At 44.7% G+C, this 21,107-nt stretch overlaps 1 protein-coding gene across 1 annotated transcript in view; it reads right to left on the reverse strand.

The window, feature by feature from the left end:
* Positions 1–3,471: 3,471 nt before the first annotated feature.
* Positions 3,472–21,107, reverse strand: part of podxl2 (podocalyxin-like 2) — a 55,689-nt gene continuing 38,053 nt past the window's right edge. Inside the window, exons 4-8 of the mRNA XM_059944847.1 lie at positions 19,251–19,325; positions 14,869–15,025; positions 12,217–12,278; positions 9,135–9,314; positions 3,472–7,266 (exon numbers count right to left, since the gene is read on the reverse strand). Of these exons, the coding sequence (XP_059800830.1) occupies positions 7,060–7,266; positions 9,135–9,314; positions 12,217–12,278; positions 14,869–15,025; positions 19,251–19,325 (681 nt within the window). The 3' untranslated portion in view covers positions 3,472–7,059. The remainder of the gene's footprint in view (positions 7,267–9,134; positions 9,315–12,216; positions 12,279–14,868; positions 15,026–19,250; positions 19,326–21,107) is intronic.

Here is a 21,107-nt window from a genome sequence, read left to right on the forward strand (position 1 = left end):
ATAGGCCTATTAGCCCAAATGGTCCATACTAACCCTGCTTGCCACAGTTGCCCACATTTGGCACATAACCCTCCAAGCCCGAATGCCTTCTAAATATTGCAATTGTACCCACCTCGATCACTGGCAGCTCATTCTAGCTACTCATCACCCTCTGTGTAAAGAAGTTACATCTCTGGTCTCTTTTAAATCTCTCCTGTCTTGTATCTGTTTTAGATTACCCAACGCTGGGGACTGTCCACCTTCTCCATATCCCTCATGATTTTATAAACAGCCATGAGGTCAGCTATCATTCTCCTGTGCTCCAAGGATTAAAGATACAGAGACTCCAACCCCTCCCTATTACACAGGCATCAGATATGATAGGGTTAGCGTTACGAGAAGGATTGAGTTGCCTATACTCACTAGAAATCAGCAAACGAAGAAGTTGGATCTTACAGAAACAGACCAAGTTATGAAGATAGAGGCAGGAAAGTTGTTATCACTGGTAGGTGAGACTAGAACTAAAGGACATAGTGTCAAGATTCAGGGGAAGTAGATTTAGGATAGAGATGAGGAGAAATTGCTTATCCTAGAGAGTAGTGAATCTGTAGAATTTTCTACCCAGGGAAGCACTACAGGCTACCTCATTAAATATATTTAAGACACAGTTAGATCTTTGCATAGCAGGAAAATTAAGTGTTACGGGGGGGGGGGGGGGGGTAGAGAGGTGGAGCTGAGTCCATGGCCAAATCAGCCATATTCTTATTGAATGGTGGAGCAGGCTTGATGGGCCAGATGGGTGACTCCTGCTCCTAGTTCATATCTTCTTATGAATCTCTCATGTAGAGTCCCAGGTCAAAAGGTGACTTACTGAGATTGCATAGAATGTTCTCCACTTGCTGTACCTTATTTGGGTCAATTTCCCTGCTTTCACTGGGACAAGTTGCTGTAGACTCTGCTTCCCCTGATGTTTAAACAGTTTCTGTTTGCTCAGTTACAGGATTTTCCCATAAAATAGGCTGTTTTCTGTGAGACCCCGTCAAACACATCATCCTTCCCACTACCCCGATGAGATATGGTTGGTACTGGCCTGGACTCTGATATTACAAATTATTGCTTTTAATGTGTTCTGCAGGCATGTAGAATTTCATGGGCCAGGAGTCAGCGAATATACACTCATCAACTGATTAACAACGATAGAACAGTACAGTACAGGCCCTTGTATAGTGTGACAACCTTTTAACCTACTGTAAGATCAATCTAATCCTTCCCTCCAATTTAATTCTCCATTTTTCTCTCACCCATGTGTCCAGCCAAGTGTCCCTAATGTATCTGCTCCCACACACCCACCACTCTTTGCGTAAAAAAAAACTTACTCCTGACATTCCCCCTCCCATCTATACTTCCCTCCAATTGCCTTAAAATCACGCCCCCAGTTTAGCTATTTCCACTTTGGGAAAAATTATCAGGAATTTTTCAGAGTTTCTCTTAGGGAATGGAATAAGTACTGTTTATTTTAGTGGCACTTTCTACCTCTTTCACTAACTGGGATTGGGATCAGTATGGCTCCATACAAACACACCTTCCCAAGATTAAAAGACTGGGACTGGGATCAGAATGGTTGGGTCCATACAAATGCACTTTCCCAAGACCAAAAGACTGGGATTGGGATTGGGATTGGGATCAGGATGGCTGGCTCCAAACAACACCAGGTCCAACTAGTGGGTTTCACCATGCAATATTGTTCCAGCTATTTCACCATTTCAGTTGAAGGCCATAACATCCTGCCACAAACCCCAGCCAACAACTAAAACACAATTACAAGCAATGCAAAGACCCCTCTCACCCGGAACATTCCCCTCCATCTCCACCTTCTATCAAGCAGAAGATATAAAAGCTTGGAAACACATAGCACCAGGCTCAAGAAAACTTCTCTCCCAAAGTTATCAGACTCTTGGACAGACCTTTTATATAATAAAATGAACTTTTCACCTCAGAATCTACCTCGTTATGACCCTGCACCTTATTGTGTGCCTGTACTGCACTCTCTCAGTAACTGTAGCACAATGTTAGACCATAAGATACAAGAGTAGAATTAAACCATTTGGCCCATTGAAATTGCTCCACCATTTCATCATGGCTAATCCATTTCCCTCTCAGCCCCAATCTCCTGCCTTCTCCCTGTATTCCTTCATGCCCTGTCTAAGCAAGAATCTCTCAACCTCTGCCTTAAATATACCCAATTGTTTGGCCTCAGCAACCACCTGTGGTAACAAATTCCACAGATTCACAACCCTTTGGCTAAAGAAATTCCTCTCCATCTCTGTTCTGCATGGACATCCCCCATTCTGGTCACATCGCAGGCTCACTCTGGTTTTAGACTTCCCCATCATAGGAAACATCCTCGCCACATCCCCTCTATCAAGACCTTTCAACATTTATTATTTTGCATTCTATTATTGGTTTTCCCTTTGTACTACCTCGATAATTTATTACTTATTTAGGGACACAGCGCAGTAACAGGCTTTATCAGCTCAGTGAGCCTGCGATGTGACCAATTAGCCTACCAAACTGTACTGTCTTCGAAATGTGGGAGGAAACCAGAAGCCACACAGTCATGGGCAGAAAGAATAAACACTTTACAGACAACAGCAGGAATTGAACCCTACAATAACCACCATGCTACCATGCCATCCATTTCTCTTCAGTGTCTACAGAGGAGAAAATCATGGTTGTTCAAGTGATAGGAGGAAAAAGTAGAGATGTTTTGGAGGACATTTATATCACCAGGGATAAGGTATTTGCAGCATTACAGGACATTAAGATGGATAATTCGCCAGGGTATCACCAAGTGCATTCTCATTCTGTGTGGAAAGTAGAGAAGATATTGCAGTGGTACCTGAGGACGTACTTATTTCATCAGTAGCCAATGAAGTTCCCAAAGACTAGTAGGTGCCTAAAGCTGTTCTGTTATTTAAAAAGGGTAGCTTCTTGTTTTTAAATATTTGGTACCTTTGGCAAACAAAACATTTTTTCTTTGTACCTTAGTACCTGTGACAATCATCATCATGATGTGCTATGTTGTATGAAGTAGGTGGTCATGAGGTTTCCATGACCACGATTGTTCTTGGCAATTTTTTCTGCAAAAGTGACCTGCCATTTGCCTTCTTCTGGGCAGTGTCTTTACATTGAATTCTCCAACTTCCAGTAGTTCCCTCTCTCTCCCTTCCCCCATCCCAGTTTCACTCTGCCTCCTCCTCCAACTGCCTATCACCTCTCTCATGATTCTGCCTTCTTCTACTACACAGTGCTTTCCCCTTACACTCCTTCACTTTTCCTGCCTGTCCCCTCCCTGCTTCCCCTCCCCCACCCCTTGATCTTTCCTCTGATTGATTTTTCACCAGGCACCTACCAGCCTTCTCCTTCTCACCCTCCCCCCCCCACCACTTTTATGGGACCCCGCCCCTCCCTCTTCAGTCCTGACGAAGCGCCTCAGCCCGAAACGTTGACTGTTCATTTCCACGGATGCTGCCCAACCTGCTGAGTTCCTCCAGTGTGTTGTGCGTGTTGCTTTGGCCACAGCATCTGCAGTGTACTTAGTGTATTTTCACAATACTCTTCAGAGATTGTCTGCCTGGCATCAGTGGTTACATATCCAGAACTTGTGACGTGCACCAGCAGCTCATACAGCCATCCGCCACCTGTTCCCATGTCTTCACATGACCCTGATCGGGGGACTAAGTAGGTCTACACCTTGCCCATGGGTGACCTGCAGGCCAGTGAAGGGAAGGAGCACCTTCCACCTCCTTTGGCATAGATGTACCTCCTCCCTACCATCTACCACCTGTGACAATAAGAATCCAAAAACCATAGTCCACTGTGATTTTTCCCCACTACGTCTAGCAACTTTCTGGGTTTCATATTTGTGTCATCCCATTATTTTCAATCTCTCAGTTACACTACTTCTGCTAAAAGACAAAAAATAATGACTGCATCTTATCATCAGCATTATCTCTTCAAGTTCTCTTCAAGGGTCTATTGTGACCATGACGGAGAGACATTAGGAGTGGGATGATAGTCCATTACAAGTCAGAACACAATTCGCCAGGGACTCCCACCATCCGGGCCACACACACTTCTCAATGCTGCCATCAGACACGAGATACAGCAGCCTAGAGACCCACAGCAACCATTTCTTCCCCACTGCAAACAGGTTCTGGAACCAACCTGAAAAAGCCCTAACACTGCCTCAGACTATATATTTTTCACTCTCAGCTTTAGCAGTTAACGAAACACTATTACAGCACCAGTAACCCAGGTTCAATTCCCACCACTGTCTGTAAGAAGTTTCTATGTTCTCTCCATGACCAGCAGGGTTTCCTCCGGAAGCTCCGGTTTCCTCCCACATTCCAAAGACTTACGAGTTAGTAGGTTAATTGGTCACATGGGTGTAATTGGGTAGAGCGGGCTGGTTGAGATTGTTACTGTGCCGTACCTCCAAATAAAATACTTGCACTATTATCATTATGTTTGTTATTGATTTTGTAAGTTATGTATGATTTATGTTAATTTAAGATTCTGTTAAATTATGTTTGTCCTCATCTTGTAATGTACTTGGTGTTGTAGATAGTGTAGAAGATTATCAAAGGAAAGGGCCATTGACAGGAGGCAGAACTGGGCTGAGAAGTGGCAGACTGAGATCAATCTAGAAAAGTGTGAAGTGATTCACTTTGGAAGGTCAAACTTGATGGGTTAATGGCAGGAGTCTTAACAGTGTGGAGGAACAGAGGGATCTTGGGATCTTGAGAGGGTGCAGAGGGGATTTACCAGGATGCTGCCTGGATTAGAGGGCATGTGGTATGAGGATAGATTAAGTGAGCCAGGGCTTTTCTCCTTGGAGTGAAGGAGAATGAGAGGTAACTTGTACTCGGAGGTGCCTGAGATAATAAGAGGCACAAATAGAGGAGACAGCCAGAGAATATTTCCCCAGGCGGGAAATGGCCTGTTCCATTCTATGTTCTGGGCTGCTGCTTCAAAACGCTCATTTTCATGGCATTTATACCCTGAGTATGTATACCTCTGACAATAACTTTAAACTCAAATGAAATCATTTGAATCACAGCCAACAATGCACTCGAGCCACATGCCAACACTGGCTAATTCATCTCAACAGCGCACAGAGAAATCCAGGCCAACACATAACCTCAGCTGTACCTCAGCACAGCGATTATGATGCTGGGCTTATGTTTGAGGGACAGGAGTTCAAATCCCACCACAGCTACACAAACAAATGTGAAATTCTATCTTAAGGTAAAGCATCAGTAAAAGTGGTCACTGAACTACCACACTGCTGTAAAATCCCATCTGGTACAACAGCATCTTTCACTGAATGAAATCTGCTGTCCTGTGTTTAGTGAAACACTTTATAGCACTAACCACCCAGGTTCAATTCACTCCAATGTCTCCAAGGGTTTTATACATCCTCCCTCATAAGTGTGTAGGTTTCCTCCAAATGGTCCGGTTTCCTCTCACATTTCAAAGACATATGGGTTAGAGTTAGTGAGTTGTGGACCTGCTGTGTTGGCGATGGAAGTGTGGCGACACTTGTGGGCTGCCCCCAGCACATCCTCAGACTGTGTGGGTCATTGATGCAAAATGACACACTTCACCGTGTGTTTCGATGTACGTGTGATAAATAAAGGTAAACTAATCCTGCCCTCTGCAATGGTCTCAAGGACAAATAAAGGTGGGCAATAAAATACAGAAATACACAACCAGCCAGCCAGTGTTCAGGGAAGGAGAAACAAGTGAATGTTTCAGGTCAATGACCAAGGGTTGGGCAATTAATGCAGAGGCCCCAGTCCCTGTACATGAAGATCCTTACACACGCCTATTTTACCAGCCACATGAACTCGCTTTGTATAGACAATGAACCGGTTTCAACTAAATCACAAACATGAGAAGATTTGCAGATGCTGGAAATCCAGAGTACCACATGTAAAATGTCGGAGGAACTCAGCAGGGCAGGCAGCATCTGTGGAGAAGAGTAAACAGTTCTTGTTTCAAACCAAGACTGTTCTTCGGGACTGAGAGGGAAGGTGGGGAGATGCCTGAAATAAAAGGTGGGGGGAGGGGAAGGAGGCTAGATGGAAGGTGATAGATGAAGCCAGGTGGGTGGGAAAGGTCAAGGGCTGGAGAAGAAAGAATCTGATATAAGAGTTCACCGGAAGGAGAAATTAATATTCACGCCATCAGGATGGAGGCTTCCCAGAAGGAATATAGGGTGTTGCTCTTCCAACCTGAAGGTGGCTTCAGCTTGGCACAAGAGGCAGCCATGGATTGAAATTTCAAGTAATCTTGCTGCCTGAATTCAGAAATGTCAAAATATCAAAATACCCCAGATGTTAGGCCAAGTTCTGAGATGGACCATAACTGATAACTGTTTTGCGGTTCCTGTTCCTCCTCACATAGTACGTGGCAAACCCCGCCTCCCCCAAACTATTATTTGCCGATCGTTGATGATGGGGGCTAGATAGTGTCAGCTGCCCACGTCTAGTTCTGATCTTTGTATTCTATAGATACCACAGCACAAAGATAAAGAGGGGGTGTTGTAGATTTTGAAAGGCCTAGATAAACTGCGAGTGTGAAGGATGTTTCCATTAATGGGCGAGTTTAGGAGCAGAGGGCACAGCCTCGGAATAGAAGGACATCCATTTAGAACAGAGACAAGGAGTAATTTCTTTAGCCAGAGGGTGGTGAATCTGTGGAATTCATTGCCATGATGGCTGTGGAGGCTAAGTCATTGGGTTTATTTAAAATAGAGGTTGATAGGTTCTTAATTAGTAATGGCATCAAAGGTTATGGGGAGTAGGGAAGAGAATGGGGCTGAGAGAGAAAATAAATCAGTCATGATGGAATGGCGGAGCATATTCGATGGGCTGAATGGCCTAATTCTGTTCCTATGCCTTATGCCCTTATGGATGCAGTATTCCTTACAAAACAACAGCACCTCTGTTGCAAAGTGCTTGGGTTCACTCAACAGTGAAGGCCTCTGCTCCAAACTTCAAGCAGTGCAGGCCCTCAAAGGTGTGTGTCCTCCTCAAAACTGTCCCCCTCATCTTTCGACCTTTTGTTCACCAGGGCATTCCAGCCTCCGGAACGTTCAATGGCATCGCCGTTCACGCTGGGCTTTTTCTCCTGCATCTCCACCGTGCTGTCTATTGTAATGTCCAGGGTTGGGTTGTCGTGGCAACCGTTCTCAACAAAATGGAGCTCCTCACCATGGGACTGAGGGGAAAGAATTAAATAAATAATATTAATATAATCGATAAACAAGAAATATCAAGATTAAACATTATCATAGTGGCATACAGCATGGAGACAGACCCTTTGCCCCAACTCATCCATGGCAACCTGATCACTTGTCGTATCTCTTCAGAATCTGGAGACGAGTATCAGAAATTTGCCTTATGTATTTATTTGCACACATGTGGGAGAGAGCTGCAAGCCATTGTGAGAAATTCACCTCAGTTCAAGTCTTTGGCACCTGAAATAGGCAAAACTGCATACGGGGAACATAGAACACAGAACAGTACAGCACCCTACAACGTGGTGCCAGAACAGCTAAAGAATAAATTTTAAAAAACCCAAAACTAATCCCTCTTATCTACACAATGTCCATATCCCTCCATTTTCCTTATATTCATGTGCATTTCCAAACGTCCCTTAAAAGCCCCTAATGGTTTTGCCTCTACCACCATAGCAGGTGGTGCATTCCAGGCATCCACCCCTCTGAGTAAAAAACTTACCCCTCACATCCTCTTTGAACCTAACCCCTCTCACCTTCAATGCACACCCCTTGGTATTGGATATTTCTACCCTGGGAAACAGATACACCCTGTCTACTGTACCCAGGCCTCTCATAATCTTACAAACCTCTATCAGATTTCCCTTCGGCCTCTGGCTCTCCAGAGAAAACAACTCAAGTTTATCCAGACTCTCATGTTAGCACATGCCTTTTAAACCAGGCCATATCCTGGCAAACCTCTTCTGCGCCCTCTCCAAAGACTCGACATCCTTCCTACAGTGGGATGACCAGAACTGTACGCAATACTCCAGCTGTGGCCTAACCAAGGTTTTATAAATTTGCAACATAACCTCTTGACTTTTGAACTCAATGCCTCAATGAGCTCCATGAGGAGGCATTTACGTCAACGATGCGGAGTTTGAGAAGACTGAGTGCTTCAAGTTATGAGAGGATGAATATTATCAACAGCCTGTCCTGGACCAACCACTTAGACGCCACACCCAAGGGAAGTCACCAGTGCCTCTACTCCTCAGGAAGCTAAAGAAATTCAGTAAGTCCCCAATGATCCTCACAAATTTTTAGCAATGGCTCATAGAGAGCACCCTAATTGGATGCAGCTTGGTTTGGTCTGGTAAATGCTCAGCCCCAGACCACAAAAACCTGCAGAGTTATGGGCACAACTCAGCACATCATGGAAACCAGCCTCCCCTCCATGGACTCTGTTTACACTTCTCGTTGCCTTGGTAAAAAGCAGCTAGCATAATCAAAGACCCCACCCACCCCAGACATTCTCTCTTCTCCTCTCTCTCCCATCGGCCTGAAAGCACGTCCCACCAGGCTCAAGGACAACTTCTACCCCACTGTTATAAGACAATCCCCTGGTAAGACAAGATTGACTCTTAACCTCACAATCTACCTTGCCATGGCCCTTGGACCTTATTATCTTCCTGTACTGTACTTTCTTTGTAACTATGACACTACAGAATCTGTTCTGTATTGCTTTACCCTGTATAGTCTCAATATACTGATGTGATGAAGTGATCTGCATGGATGGCATGTAGAACAGTTTTCCAGGGTACCTTGATACACATGACAATCATAAACCGATTTACCCATTTACTTATTTAATTACTCTAGGTCTCTCTATTTTCAAACGTTGCAGAAGGCCCTGCCTTTTACTGTCCTGCTTTGTCCTAACAAAACACAACATCTCACATTAAAACTGCAGCTGCCATTTCTTGGCCCGCAGGCCCAGTTTGATTGAGATCTCTTTTTAATCCTAGACAGCCTTCTTCGCTGTTCCACTCCGATGTCAACCATTCATCGCAGTCTGCTACGTGGCACTGACCATGTGGGTTAACTTGGGGAGCCGCCGCTGCCAGCAGATGTAGACAAAGCCCGAGACAATGATCACAGCACAGATCGAGCCAATGATAACCAGCACAATGAAGAGCTTCCCGTAATCCCCACGAGGCTGGTTGGGTCTCCCTTGGCATCCCATGGCTGAGCTGATGTTTTGGATTCCGATCTACAAAGAGAGCAGCAGGGACACCAACATTAGCTTTTTAAACCAGTTTTTATAATCACAAGAAAGTCTGCAAATGCTGGAAATCTAAAGCATCACACAAATTGCTGGAGGAACTCAGCAGGTCAGGCAGCATCTATGGAAATAAATAAACAGTCAACCTTGTCATGGTTTCAAGGTTTACATGCCTCAATGACCCAGAGAACTATGTTGACCGGAGGCAAAGTTTTATGCTTTGGCTCTTAGTAAATATCCTTCCAAATATCCGGACCTGACTTGCACTACCTTACTTTCCCTTTTCTATTTTCTAATTACGATTTGTAATTTAAATTTTTATTATATTTACTTCAATTTGTACTCCAGGGAGCACGAAGCGCAGAATCAAATATCGCTGTGATGATTGTACGCTCTAGTATCAATTGTTTGGTGACAATAAAGTAAAGTAGTGTCACCCATGCCAAATAGGCCAAAGAATAGAGGCCAAACTAAGAGTGGTGCACCGGCCCTCTAGTTTGGGGTTCAGCACAGGGCCAACAACTCTGACTTGCAAAAATTGTTATGGAAACAGCATTGAGGTATCCTTCCACATCTGAGTGCAACGGTATTCCAGAGTCTCCAAACAAGAAGCTGGAGAAGAAGGAATCTGATAGGAGAGGAGAGAGGACCATAGGAGAAAGGGAAGGAGGAGGGGTGCTACAGGGAGGTGATAGGCAGGTGAGAAGGCCAGAGTGGAGAATAGAAGAAGAGAGCATTTATTAGTATTTATGCACATTTTATTCCATATCTATAATTTAACCTCTATGTTTTTATATAATTCTTTGTTTTTTACAATTGTGGAAAGTTGTTTTTTTTTTGGTTGCATGTCACACCAACACACCACAGCAAATTCCTAATACATGTAAATGTCGAGGGTGAATTAAGTTGATCCTTGATCTCTCCATAGCAACATCGTTGGATATCACAGGGCCAAATGTCATTGCCCATTCTCTGACTGAGAAAGTGGAGTTGACATTTTGATATTATAGATTAGCTTTATTTGTCACACGTGAGAGATGCCTCTGTCGGTCAGGGTCGACCCCGGCTGTTGCACCCTAGCTGTCTTGATACACAATCCACGGCAGTACAATATTGTGTCATGGCTGTTGCCCATGTGACAGGCTCCCCCTCTCCACACAGTTGATGAACCCTGAAGGAGCAGCAGTTTGGCATCAGCGGTGTTACAGAAGTTGCCAGTCAGCGTGGAACTGAACGTAGGACTGCCTTGGGAACTCCAACTCCAGATTTGCTCCAGAAGCCTTCCCCATGAGTGGGTGCAGCCTAGAGGCAATGGAGGTTTGAGGTTTCCTTCCCCTGGATGAGCTGATGAACCCCATCTGCCCAAAGAGACCTGTTTTAAGGCTCCAGACACCCACTTTTGCCCCTTCTCCTGCCTGCAGAAACAATTCCACGGGGCTTCGTCGCTAAGCCACACCTGAAAGCCAGTTTACTGACTGACCGCTACATCTTTGGGCTGTGGGAGAGACCCACAGCACCCAGAGGAAGCTTATGTGGTCACAGGAGAACATACAAACTCCTTACAGGCAGCGGCGGGAATTGAACCCTGATCAGCGGGACTGTAAAGCGTTACACAGAACATAGGAAGTTACAGCACAGTACAGGACCTTTGGTCTGCGATATTTTACCGACACTTTAATTTATTCTATGATCGATTTGATACTTCACTCCATTTTTCTAACATCCACGTGCCTACCTAAAAGTTTCTTAAACTTATCTGCCTCTACCACCACCCCTGGCATCCACCACTCTCTGTGCGACAAACCTACCTCTGACATCCCCCCTTCCAACAAACACCTTAATCACCCCATTTCCAACCTGTGGAAAGCCACTCGATTAATGCCTCTTATCGTCTTGATTATACCAGCTTCTACCCCTCGTCCGTGCACTGGGGCCCAATGTGCTGTGGCTAACCACCAGGGTATTGGGACATGGGGGAAACTGAAGGTAAAGGTAAACTCATATGATGACAGAGCTCCGCACAGACAGCACCTGAGGTCGGGATTGTACCCAGGTCTCTGGTACTGAGAGGTGGCTGTGCTACCAGCTGTGCCAGTGATGTGTGTAACACTTTGTATCTTTCACCCACTGCTAATCCACCAACTTTCCTTGGGAAAGTTTCACCACACCCTCTCCACAGCCCTGACAACTTTTTAACCAGGGTTAGAGAGCATATCTTAAGAGGATAGGTCAAGTGTGTCAGGGCTTTTTTTTTGGGGGGGGGGAGTGAAAGAGGATGTGAAGTGACATGATAGAGGTGTACAAGATGATAAGAGACCTCAATTGAGTGACTATTTTCCCAAGGCAGTAATGGCTTATATGAGAGGGAATAATTTGAAGGTGATTGAAGGAAGGTGTAGGGGGGATGTCAGAGGCAAGTTGTTTTTACACACAGAGTGGTGGGTGCATGGAACACACTGTCAAGTGTGGTGCTAGAGGCAGATACATTAGAGCACGGGATCCCAAGCTGGTGTCCTTGGTTAATGGTGGGGGAAGGTCTGTTGCAATTAAAAGATATAAGGGACCCCTACCATTGCACTGCACTAGAGGCATTTAAGAAACTCTTAGATGGATGAAAGGGAAATGGAGGGCTTATAAAAGAGAAGGGTTGGATTGACCTTAGAGTGGGTTAAAGGTTGAGCACAACATCATGGCCCAAAGGGTCAGCACTGTTCTATTAACTCACTTAGTGGAGAATACCAGATTCACGCACTCCCCCCCCCCCACCCTCACTTCCCCACGACTCCAATCATTCCAATGCCATCTGAAGCTCTACAACCTCACCACTCTAACCAAAGACACTTCATTATAAGACTTCTGTCAATGGCGGGATGTCTCCGTGAAGGCTCACCTCTCTCAAATGATCCTTGACATCTCCCAACATGGTGATAACTTCCTTTGCTGGTATTGTACCTGGATCACCAAAGTAAACAGGGTTCAAAGTTAATACGTTATCAAAATATGTTCATATAACCATAAACTACCTTGAGATTCGCTTTCTTGCCATTTACAGGAAAAATAAAGAAATACTTTAGAATTTATGAAAAGCTATATACGACCAAAGACTGACAAACAACCAGTGTGCAAAAGAAGACAAATTGGGCAAATAAAACAAATACTGAGAACATGAGTAGTAAAGTCCTTGAAAGTGAAGTGAGTCCACTGATTCTGAAATCAGTTCAGTGTTTCAGTAAAGTAAGTTATCCATGCCGGTTTAGGGCCTGATTGTTGATAGAATGCAAAAGTGGGCTGAGAAATGGCAGATGGAGTTCAACCCAGATAAGTGTGAGGTGGTTCATTCTGGTAGGTCAAATATGATGGTAGGATATAGTATAAGTGGTAAGACTCTTGGCAGTGTGGAGGATCAGAGATCTTGGAGTCAGAGTCCATAGGACACTCAAACCTGCTGTGCAGGTTGACTCGGTGGTTAAGAAAGCATACGGTGCATTGACCTTCACCTATCGTGGGACTGAGTTTAAGAGTCGAGAGGTAATGTTGCAGCTATATAGGACCCAGGTCAGACCCCACTTGGAGTACTGTGCTCAGTTCTGGTCACCTCACTACAGGAAGGATGTGGAAACCATAGAAAGGGTGCAGAGGAGATTTACAAGGATGTTGCCTGGATTGGGGAGCATGCCTTCTGAGAATAAGTTGAGTGAACTTGGCCTTTTTTCCTTGGAGCGACGGAGGATGAGAGGTGACCTGATAGAGGTGTATAAAATGATGAGAGGCATTGATTGTATGGATAGTCAGAGGCTTTTTCCCAGGGCTGAAATGGCCAGCACGAGGGGGCACAGTTTTAAAGTGCTTGGAAGCAGGTAAAGAGGAGATGTCAGGGGCAAGTTTTTTTTAAACAGAGAGTGGTGAGTGCATGGAATGGGCTGCCGGGAACGGTGGTGGAGGCGGATACGATAGGGTCTTTTAAGAGACTCCTGGACAGGTACAAGGAGCTTAGAAAAATAGAGGGCTATGGGTAACACTAGGTAATTTCTAAGGTAGAGACATGGTCGGTACAGCTTTGTGGGCCGAAGGGCCTGTATTGTGCTGTAGGTTTTCTATGTTGCTATGGAAATAACTATTCCTGAACCTGGTGGAGTGGGATCTGAAGCTTCCCACTGCCTGATAGTAGTAGTGAGAAGAGGGCATGCCAAGTAACAACAATGTGCAGAATCACATAGATTTTACACAGTTACACCGACAGGTAGCATAAAACAGGGTCCTCTATTACACAGCTGCATGGGACAACCCTCGACAAGCACCAGTGTAACCTTTCCTAGATGTTTCAATAGGCGCATTTAATGTCAGAGAAATGTAGTCAATATACATCCTGAAATTCTTTTTCTTCTTAGATAACAACCTTAGATGTTGGCAAGCCAGGAGTTGAGTAAACATCGCGTCTGCACTGCTGTATGAGAAAGATCTAGTGGGTCGGGCTCCCCTCACTGCCAGCCAGGCCAGGTATCAATGCCTGTTGGTGAGTTCGGGCAATGAGACCATTTGGTCTCACCAGTCTGTGGTAGCATGTATGTCCCACTACAGTTTCTGGTCACCTTTCCTCTGTTAAACTGTTCGATTATGCTATAGAATTATTATTCTTTTTGTAGTTTAACCTTCTTATTCTTGTTTATATTATTATATAATTCATTATCATTACGTGCCATGTTGTATGATGTAAGAGACTACGGTCTGTGACCATGATAGTTCTTGGCAAATATTTTTTTTTTACAGAAGTGGTTTGCAATTTCTTTCTTCTGGGCAGTGTCTTTACAAGACAGGTGACCCCAGCCATTATCAATACTCTTCAGAGATTGTCTCTCTGGTGTCAGTGGTCACATAACCAGGACTTGTGATATGCACCGGCTGCTCATACGACCGTTCACCACCTGCTCCCGTGGCTTCACGTGACCCTGATCAGGTGAGAGGGGGAGCATGCTAAGCAGGTGCTACGCCTTGCTCAATAGTGACCAGCAGGCTAGAGGAGGGCAGGAGTGCCTCACACCTCCCTTGGTAGAGATGTAACTCATTTACATAATTACCTAATGAAAACGTTCAGTGAATTTCCCAATAATTCTGGCGCAGTTGCCTCCGTGTTTTTCAGAAACTTTTCGGTTTCAGTGGCAGGTATCACATGACTTCCCTGGAGAACAAAGGGCACGATGAGGCACAGGCAATGCTGTGGTCAATCCAGTGCAACCAAGGAACACCTCAGTTTGTGACGCTTGCTCATACCTCTACACCCGGACTTCTGTGGTTGAGAGAGTGGAGCTGCCCCAGTGTAATGGCTTTTCCACTTTAAAAACTCCCTGGCACAGGTCTCCTATCATCTCCACATATGACAGACAGCCACCACCTCAATGTACTTGTGCTTTGAAGTGATCTGCACAGACAGCCTGCAAAACTAGGTTTTTCACTGTTCCTCTGTACACGTGACACTAATAAACCGACTTAACAATTCTAAAACCAATGGGGATCTAACGATCAACAATGTAACGAGGACAATCACCTCTATCACTGGCCAGCATCATCAGGAGATGTTTGTCGTGTTCACTGGGTTTGCTCAGGGATAGCAGCCAAGAGGACGTGGGAGTACTCAGTTTTCTTGAGAACGATTCCGCCACAATCTTCAGCAACTCCAGTCCATTGTGGGATCGAAAAACTTCCTGGACAAAACAAATTGGGTTTTTTTTACAAACAATGTTTAGAGAGTGAAAAAAACACAAAGCATTGCTTGTCTCAAAACGGAAACAATATTGCCTTGATAAAATTACAAACAGTGACATAAAGAGGCCATTCAGCCAGTTCTGTCTGTTGTATCTACAGCAGGTGCAACTCAAGAACACAACACCCATCATCAATGAGTGAACTAGGGCTTCCTCCTTTTGATGACAGGCGACTTAATAGAGGAACACAAGGCCATATGACATAGAAGTAGAATTAGGCCATTCAGCCCATCGAATCTGTTCAGCCATTCATTATGGCTGACTTATTATCCCTCTCAGCCCTATTCTCTTTCACCTCCCCCATAACCTTTGACACCCTGACTAACTAAGAACCTATCCAGTGCTGCTTTAAATCTACCCAATGACTTGGCCTCACAGGCATCTGTGGCAAAGAACTCCACAGATTCACCACCCTCTGGCTGAAGAAATTCCTTCTCATCTCTGTTCTAAATGGACATCCTCCTATTCTGAGGTCGTGCCCTGTGGTCCTGGACTCCCCACTATAGGAAACATCCTCTCCACATCCACTCTATCGAGGCCTTTCAGTATTTGATAGGTTTCAATGAGATCCCTCCTCATTCTTCTAAACTCCAGCAAATACAGGCCCAAAGCCATCAAATGCTCCAAAGATGTAAGAAGCGTTGATAGGGTGGACAGCCAACACCATTTTCCCAGAGAGAAAAATGCTAGATCAAGGGGGCATAATTTTAAGATGATTGGAGGAAAGTGTAGGAGGAATGTCAGAGGAAGGTTTATTTTAAACACAGTGAGCGGTAGATGGCAGGTTGGAGATGCGTCTCTACCAGAGGTGTAAGGTGCTCCTTCAGTCCACTAGCCTGTAGGTCACCCTTGGGCAAGGTGCAGCACCTGCTTAGCCCCGTTTCCTCCCCCCGGGGTCAGGTGAAGCCATGGGCGCAGGTAGTGGATGGTCGTATGAGTAGCTGGTGTGCACACAAGTCCTGGTTATGTGACCACTGATGCCAGGCAGACAACCTCTGAAGAGTATTGATAATGGCTGAGGTCACCCCTCTTGTAAAGACACTGCCCAGAAGGTGGCAACCAATTCCACAACCTATGGACTCACTTTCAAGAATTCTAAAACTCCAGTTCTCAATATTACTACCATTATGATCTTTTTTGCTATTGCAATTTGTCTTCTTTTGCACATTGGTTGTTTATCAGACTGAGCTTGTCTGTAGTTTTTCACCGATTCCATTGTATTTCTTTGTTTTGCCGTGAATGCCTGAGAGAAAATGAATCTCTGGGTTGTATGTGGTGACATCTACTGTATGTACTTTGTTAGTAAATTTACTTTGAACTTGATTCCAGCTTCTGCAGTCTCTTGTGTCTCCAAGAAAGAGAGGACTTCAGTTGGGAGTGAGAACCAAAAAATTCATGATGAACGGCTGTGACTACTTAGGGTGTGGAACTCACTGACAAGGAATTGAAGGCAAAGTCTGAGGCAGTGTTTGCTACTGCATGTGATTTGATGGCGGCAAGGCCTTGTTCTTCTGTGATATGCCTGTGATTCTGTGCGATTTGCAACTGGAAGAGCACACACCAGTCCTCATCGAGGGGTCAGCGGTGGAAAGGGTCAGCAGCTTCTAGTTCCTGGACGTCAGCATCTCGGGGGAATCTATCCTGCACCCAACACATTGATGCAATCATGAAGAAGCTTCACCAGTGGATATACTTCATCAGGAGATTAAGGAAATTTTGGTATGCCTCCACTCTAGCAAATTTCTACAGATGTACCATGGAGAACATTCTGACTGGTTGCATCATGATCAGGAACGAAGGGGCCACCGCACAGGACTGACAAGAGCTGCAGAGTGTCGTAGACTCAGCCAGCTCCACCTCAGACACAAGCCTCCCCACCATCAAGGACATCTTCAAGAGCTAATGCCCCAAGAAGACAGCATCTATCACTAAGGATCCTTGCCATCTGGGACATGCCCTCTTCCCACTGCTACCATTGGAGAAGGGGTACAGGAGCCTGGAACCCACACTTAACGGTTCTGGAGCAGCTTCTTGCCCTCGGCCATCAAATTTCTGATTGGTCCATGATCCAAATTACAATAAAAATATTCCTCACTATTCCTCTTTTGTAGTATTTATTTTTATTGTAAATTGTTATGCCTGCCATGGAACAACAAACTTCAGTGACGATAAACCTGAATCTGATTTGTGTCTTCACATTGCAATACCAGCAATGCCCTGTTGATGGCGCTCAATGGTAACCAATGCCAGTTGTGGGTGTACAAAGGACTGCAGCCCATTCCAACCAAGTTCCAAAACACTCATGTATGCAAAATCCTTCCTCCACTTCCACAAAACGCCAAATTAAACCAAACCACTTCTGCCTACAGATTTCTCCATTCCCTGCATAATAAAGCATGGTACAGGCCCACATTGTTGTACCGACTATTAACCTACTCCAAGACAGTGATAGCTACAGCCACAATAGTGGCTATATTTCATTTGGAGCTTGAGGAGACAAAAGACTCTCGCAAATTTCTGCAGCTGTACTGTGGGGAGCATTCTAACTGGCTGCATCACCATCTGGTATGAAGGGGCCACTGCACAAGAGGGTAAAAGGGCAGAGAAAGTTGTTAACTTACTCAGCTCTATCATGGGCACTAGCCTCCATAGTATCCAGAACATCTTCAAAAGTCAATGTCTCAAAAAGGCAGCATCCATCATTAAGGACCCCCATCACCCAGGACAGGCCCTGTTCTCATTGCTATCATCAAGAGGTCATTCAAAAGCCTGAAGACACACCCTCAGTGATTCAGGAACAGCTTCTTCCCCCTCTGCCATCAGATATCTGGATGGACATTGAACGCATGAACTTTCTTTTGCTCTCTTTTTACACTATTCACTTAATTTTTTAAAATTAAAATGTTTTAATATTTCTTATTGTAAGCTATAGTTTTTTAAAATTATGTATTGCACTGTACTGCTGCCACAAAAAACAACAAATTTCACAACATACGCCTGACTCTGATCAATCTAGCCCTTCCCTTCCGCAAAGCCCTATGCCTATCAAAGAATTTCTTAAATGTCCCTAATTTATCTGCCCCCTATACTTCCTCCACTCACCTTAAACTAACGCCCTCTGGCCATTGCCACCCAGGGAAAAAGTCAGGCAGCGTCAGGCTGATGAAGGGTTTTGGCCCGAAGCATCAACTGTTTATTCCCCACCACAGACGCTGCCTGACTTACTGAGCTCCGCCGGTATTTTGTTTATAATTTTGTTCAACCTCTCCTTCCAGCATCATCCTGAACAATTTCTGTACCCTCTCCAGAACCTCTACATCCTTCCTGTTCTGGGGTGATCAGGAAGTGTGAAAGTGTATCATCTTCATCACCCAGTGGGTCTCCCCTGAACAGCTCTGTGATTCACCTTCTGCGTACTACCAGCATTTTGTGAGTCATTGGACCTTTTTTTTTGCTCAAAATGGAACAAACTGTTAGAAAAAGAAAATCTTTTCTGTGAAAGATAAGCTTCATGCACTTGACGTGATCAAGACTAAAAGTCAAACTCAAATAGGGGTGTTTTAGGAAGTTAGGTCAACACTGGGTCAGTTTGAAAGCTGATTTTCTTGAACCCTGATATAGTGCTGCTTTTTCGCGATGACATTTTATGGACCCAAATGGTTGTGTTATAACGCGGTTTTGCTGTATTTAAGATCATTTGGATAGGTGCACGGAAAGGAGGGGTGGGCCAAACATGGGCAAGTGGAACTAGCTTAGGTACACATCCTGATTGACATGGAGAAGCTGGGCTGAAGGGCCAGTTTCGTTGCTGACTCCAGGTCCTGGACCCGAAATGCTAACTGTTTCTCCCCCTACAGATGCTGCCTGACCTGCCGGGGGATAAAAGCACACACAAAACGATGGAAGAACTCAACAAAGTCTCAGAGCCCCCGAGGACCTCGGCCCGAAACGTCAACTGTTCACTTCCCTCCGTAGATGCTGCCTGAATTGCTGAGTTCCTCCAGCATCGTGTGTGCATTGCTCAGGAGGCCCAGCATCTGCAGAACCTCTTGTGTCTGTTCCCAACAGTCTCGGTTTTTATTTTGGATTTCCATCATCTGCAGTTACATTACTTCACTACTGAGGATCGAAGGGAGTGAAGATGAGGTTGTGTTTTTATACTCACACATTCACTGTTTTCCGTCATATTCAAGATCACGTAACTCTTGCCAGCCAGCTTGTTCCAGTCTCTGCAGACAACCTAATAAACTCAAGAGAAGAGAGAGGTGAACAAGGTACAGCAAATTACCCTGAACAAGCTGAATCTGTGACATGGCCCGCTCTTGATAAACCTGTCTGGACATCAGAGGGGTCAAGACATAACTGAAAATTTTTAGCAACACACACAAAATATTGCAGGAACTCAGCAGGTCAGGCAGCATCTATGGAAATGAACGAACAGTCAAAGTTTCAGGCCAAGACTCTTCCTGGGTATTGGAAGGGAAGGGAAGGGAAGGGGGAAGAAGCTAGAATAAGAAGGTGGGAGGGAGGACAAGCTAGAAGGTGATAGGTGAAGCCAGGTGGTTAGGGGCAGAGGGATGAAGAAGCTGCGAGATGATAGGTGGGAAATGTATAGGGCTGCAGAAGGAGGAATCTAATAGGCCTGAAACATCAATTGTTCATTCATTTCCATAGATGCTGCCTGACCTTTTGAATTCCTCCAGCATTTTGTGTGTGTGTGTGTGTGTTACTCTGAGTTTCCAGCATTTGCAGAATCTCCTGTGTCACTAAAGATTTAAGAAATCTTCGAAACGATTTGACAGGTACATTTTCTCTCTGCACCAAAGTGAATGCCCTCATTACATAGGGGCATAGATAAGGTTAATACACAGTCTTTTTCCTAGGGCTGGGAAATCAAGAACCAGAGAGCACAGACGGTTAATGTGAGAGGGGAAAAGTTTAAAAGGGACCTAAGGGGCAGCTTCCTCACACAGAGATCAGGTATATACATCACACTGCCAGAGGAAGGAGTAAAGGCAGAGAGGAATACAATATTTTTAAAATTTATAGAGTGAAATAGGCCCTTCCAGCCTTTCAAGGCTTGCCACCCAGCAACCCGATTTAACTCTAGCTAATTAGAGGACAATTTACGATGACCAGTTAACCTAGTAACTTTGGACTTGGAAGGAAACTGGAGAACACAAACTCCTTACGGCAGTGGCGGGAATTGAACCCAGGTTGCCTGTACTGTAAAGCGTTATGCTAACCACTATGCTACTGGGCCACCCTTACTGTCTCATGGACCGAGGTACAGTGAAAAGCTTGTCTTTCATACAGATCAATTCATAACACGATGTAGTGAGGGAGAGCAGGGTAAAACAATGAACAGCTACAGGGAAACTCTACACAATTCAAGTGGACAGTTTAAATGGTTTGGCATGGACTAGATGGGCCAAAGGGCCTGTTCCTGGGCTGTACTTTTCTATGACTCTATGACTTGCAGAACTCATTATGAGCAACATAAGGTATAGGAATATAATTGGGCCATTCAGCCCATTGAGTCTGCTCCACTATTTCATCATGGCTGATCCATTTTTCTCCTGCTTTCTTCTTGTACCCCTTCGTGCCCTGACTAATCAAGAATCTATCAACCTCTGCTTTAAGTACACCTGATGACTTGGCCTCCACAGCCAACTGTGGCAACAAATTCCACAGATTAATCACTCCACACCCTCTCTATCGAGGCCTTTCAATATTCAATAGGGTTCAATGAAATTCCCCCGATTCTTCTGAATTCCAGTGAGTACAAGCCCAGAGCCATCAAATGCCCCTCATATGATAAGGCTTTCACATCCAAAGTCATTTTCGTGAAACTTCTCCCATGTCAGCACATCCTTTCTGAAACTGCTCATGATACTCCAAGGGAGGCCTCATCAGCACCTTATTAGGCCTCAGCATTACATTCTTGCTTTTATATTCTAGATTAATTATATTAATTATAATTAACAATTATTGATCAAATGACTGCATTGAGAGCATCACA

This window comes from Hypanus sabinus, chromosome 19 (genome assembly GCF_030144855.1).
Source record: "Hypanus sabinus isolate sHypSab1 chromosome 19, sHypSab1.hap1, whole genome shotgun sequence".
Classification (NCBI taxonomy): Eukaryota; Metazoa; Chordata; class Chondrichthyes; order Myliobatiformes; family Dasyatidae; genus Hypanus; species Hypanus sabinus.